The sequence below is a fragment of the Protobothrops mucrosquamatus genome, unplaced genomic scaffold (genome assembly GCF_001527695.2).
Source record: "Protobothrops mucrosquamatus isolate PMUCROS unplaced genomic scaffold, P.Mucros_1.0 scaffold2075, whole genome shotgun sequence".
Classification (NCBI taxonomy): Eukaryota; Metazoa; Chordata; class Lepidosauria; order Squamata; family Viperidae; genus Protobothrops; species Protobothrops mucrosquamatus.
In genome coordinates, this window is record NW_015388179.1 from 67,061 (window position 1) to 70,883 (window position 3,823).

Sequence of the window (3,823 nt, forward strand, 5' to 3'; positions counted from 1 at the left end):
GGGGGAGAAAGGAGCTACTCCCAAACGGCCGTTATGTGGGGCAGAGCAGGAATCCGGAAAAAGAAGAATGGATGTATTCGGTGGAGTAGAGACCGTTGGCTTGGTCTGATGGCATCTGGATCCAGACTTGGTCGTTTTCTTTGAGTTCGAGCACGGCGCTGCCCGACGCTTGGTCTAAATAGCCCTTTTTGTACTCGTCGTAAGTGTAGGTGGCCGGCACGTTGTTTTTGTAAAGGGCCACCCAGACGTTGGTTCCTTTCACGTGGACGTGGTAGGCAAAGTAATAGATGCCGGAAATGGGGCAAGTGAAGACGCCCGTTACTGGGTTATAGCCATTCTGCCCATTGTACAAAGTCCTGTCGAATTTTACGGGCATTCCTGAGGCTGGGAAGGGTGAACTCAGGATGGCGGTGAAAGCCGGCAACATCTGGGCAGAGAGTTCCCCTCGGCCAAACTGGGGTTTCCCGGACTTGCCGTTCCCCAGCACTGCTCCGTCAACATTTCCATCGGGCAAGTGGTGGCCCTGATAATCTCTGGCAGGAGAGACTCCCGGGGCCCCTGGGGGGCCTGGGGGGCCTGGGAGCCCAGTGATCCCAGGGTTGCCAGGAACTCCTGGAGGGCCAGTAGGACCGATCATGCCTGGCTGTCCGACTCTGCTGATTCCCGGGGCCCCTGGGGGGCCAGGCTCACCTTTCAAGCCCGTCAAACCTTGGGGCCCCATGGGACCAGAGGGGCCTTGTAAACCTGGTATTCCTGAAGGGCCTCTGAGGCCTGGTTGGCCCGGGATCCCAGACTCTCCCTTTGTCCCATGGGGCCCAGAAGGGCCTGGGGTCCCGGGAAGCCCCATGAAGCCCGCTTCCCCCTTGGGGCCTGTTGGGCCAGACATCCCTGTGGCACCGGGGAGCCCTCTCTCCCCAGGAATCCCCGGCTTGCCCACAAAACCATTGGACCCCTGGTCTCCCCGCAGGCCTGGGGGTCCTATAGGCCCACTTGGCCCTACTTCACCTTTTACACCAGGGAGCCCATGCTTGCCTGGCAAACCCATGACGCCCTGAGGGCCAGGGCCCCCAACCAGGCCAGGGGGCCCCATCTCCCCTGGCTCTCCATCCATCCCAGGCTCCCCCTTGTCACCAATGATTCCTGTCACTCCTTGCTGCCCACGGTCCCCCTTTAGGCCAGGGAGCCCTGGTTTCCCATACCCTGTAGGGCCAGGCAGTCCTGGAAGGCCACGTAGGCCAGGTTCACCCTTGGCCCCCAAAGGGCCTGGCAAACCCGGCATGCCAGCTATGCCGGGCAGTCCGGTGCCATCCACACCTGGAGGGCCACGAGGGCCCATAAGCCCAGGTTGTCCACTCAGCCCTGGTTCACCCGGAAGCCCCAAGTCCCCTTTGCTCCCCGGAGCCCCAGGCAACCCATCCAGGCCAGGTTTTCCAAAGCCGGGAGGCCCCGGGGCCCCTGCAGGGCCAGGCAGTCCCCCATTCCCTTGGGGGCCCGTCAGTCCGGGCTTCCCCATGCCATTCTCGCCCTTTGCTCCACGCTCGCCTCGCAGGCCAGGTTCTCCTTTGGGCCCAGGTTCTCCCCGGAATCCAGGGAGGCCCGGGCTCCCGTTTGGGCCTGGTTTCCCATTCACAGAGAGTCCAGCGGGCCCAGGCAATCCCGGTGGCCCTGGCCAACCCCGGGGACCTTGCTCTCCTCGTAGGCCAGTCTCCCCTGCCGGCCCTGGCATCCCCTTCATGCCAGCCTTGCCCGGAAGGCCCGGAAGGCCTGGTTTCCCGATGCCAGAAAAGCCCGGGGGCCCAGCAGGCCCAGGTTGTCCATGATGTCCTGGTTTGCCGGTGCCCGGTTTGCCTGGATAGCCTGGCGGGCCAGGTGGTCCTCTCGGGCCCGGCTTTCCTGGTGGTCCAGGTTCCCCCTTGAGGTCCATTGGCAGCAGTGGAGGCATATCTGTGAAGAGATGAAGGACAATCACTCAGGGCGGGCTGAGCATTTGGGCAGAAGTCAAGGCAAGCTTTGGCCTGCAGAGAGAGGCGGTCCTCAACTCTCTTCCTGACCCAGGAGCGCCCTTTGCTGCAAGTCTTGAGGAAACTTGCTGACAAAGCAGAACTTTCTGAAACAAGAAGATTCTTCAAAAAGTTCTTCTGGGTTGTGGAAAATATTTGGAACCATTTTGAGCTCAAAACAGCGGCTTCAAGTGGTCACAGGGACCTCTTTTTTATAATTTTTTATTAATAATACAAAATTAAACATTGGACATAGATATGACGTCACTGGTTCCATACATCTTCCGACATTTTACAGTAGTATTAGTACTCATCTAGACATAAAGTTCTTGAGCTTTGCTTACTATCTATCTATATAAATAAAAATGTAAATGTTCGTTTGTTCAAAATCTTAAATCTCCGAAATTTCTTCACCGATTGCTTTGAAATTTTGACACAACGTTGCATTCGAATACGCACATGTTTTTATATACCTACTATTATATAGATGTCACACCTGTGACAGGTAAAAACATGTTTTGAAAAACAGCGCCATCTGTTGGACGTAAAAGCAACACACGCTTTTACCAGACTGAGCCACAGCAGCGCGTGGCCGGGTACAGCTAGTTTATAATATAATATTAACACTTTCCCCCTTATTTCTGTATATCTATTTATCTTTTAAATATACATTTGTCTATAATCTATATTTTATTCTAACACTATACATTTGTCTTGACTACCCTCTTATTGTCTATCCAATCATAAAATTGTTCCCAGATTTTGTAGTACTTAGTTTCACTTTTATCCTTGAGTTCCCATGTAAGTCTATCCATTTCAGCGCAATTGAAAATTTTCAATAATATTTCCTCTTCGGTTGGAGTATCTTTCTCTTTCCATTTTTGAGCGAAGGCTATTCGTGCCGTCATTACTACTATATGCAGTAGTAAATAATTTGTATCTTTCTTATATTTTCTTTCTATAATTCCCAATAAAAAAAAATCCAGTTTGGCCTCTATATCTATTAGCAAAATTTCTTCCAGCCATTTCTTTAATAAGTTCCAAAATTTTTGGTGGTCACAGGGACCTTATTGGAAGGTCCAACAGGAGAAAAGATACGTAGTTCAAGATTGATCAGTTGGGTTCTTGATAGTCTCTGAACTCAGTTGTTTGTTTGGTTTTGACTCTAACCTGATAATGAAACATCGGCAAGAAAATAACCAAGCTCTGAGAACATCAAAAACTCAACATATTGGCATTTTTCCGACACTGTTCTGATCTCAAAACTTCTGGGCTTTAAGCTGAGAATAATCTTTTGAGTTTGAAATGTTTTACACACATAACTCTGAATTTGATGTATCTATAGACTTGAATCTCTCTGAGACAATTTGAAGGCTGAGCAAGATTTCTACACGGTGACATGACAACTCAGACTCAACTCCCAAACGTCAACATTATTGGTTTCTCCATCTGCAAATGACAACATTCAGGAGTGTCACAAATTAGCTGTAGACATCAAAGTCCCTTAAAAACAACAACAATTAGCATGTTTTTGTTCAATAGTGCAAAATTGAAACTCATTTCCTGTAATGGCTTCTGTCGAAGAAACTTTTTAAAGAAAAAAAAACCGTAGATGAATCTGAAGTTTCATTTCTTCTAGGCACGACAATAATAATAGCAACAATAATAATTTCATTTTTCCTGTTCCTTCGTCTCTGTATTCCTCTTAATCATAATGTTTCATTATAATGAATATATTATATATTATACTATAACTGCATAATGTTTTCAAAGGTTTGGCCCATGCTAATTTTTAATCCTCCAACTAATATAAAACCACTTCA

At 49.3% G+C, this 3,823-nt stretch overlaps 1 protein-coding gene across 1 annotated transcript; it reads right to left on the bottom strand.

The window, feature by feature from the left end:
• Positions 1-1,942, bottom strand: COL8A2 (collagen type VIII alpha 2 chain). The gene has a single exon (XM_015824005.1). The coding sequence runs from the start codon at positions 1,940-1,942 to the stop codon at positions 32-34; it is 1,911 nt and encodes a 636-aa protein (XP_015679491.1). The 3' UTR covers positions 1-31.
• Positions 1,943-3,823: the final 1,881 nt, after the last annotated feature.

Bases quoted from the DNA above. Each gene is read 5' to 3' on its own strand.
- COL8A2 (XM_015824005.1), bottom strand. From the start codon at position 1,942: ATGCCTCCACTGCTGCCAATGGACCTCAAGGGGGAACCTGGACCACCA.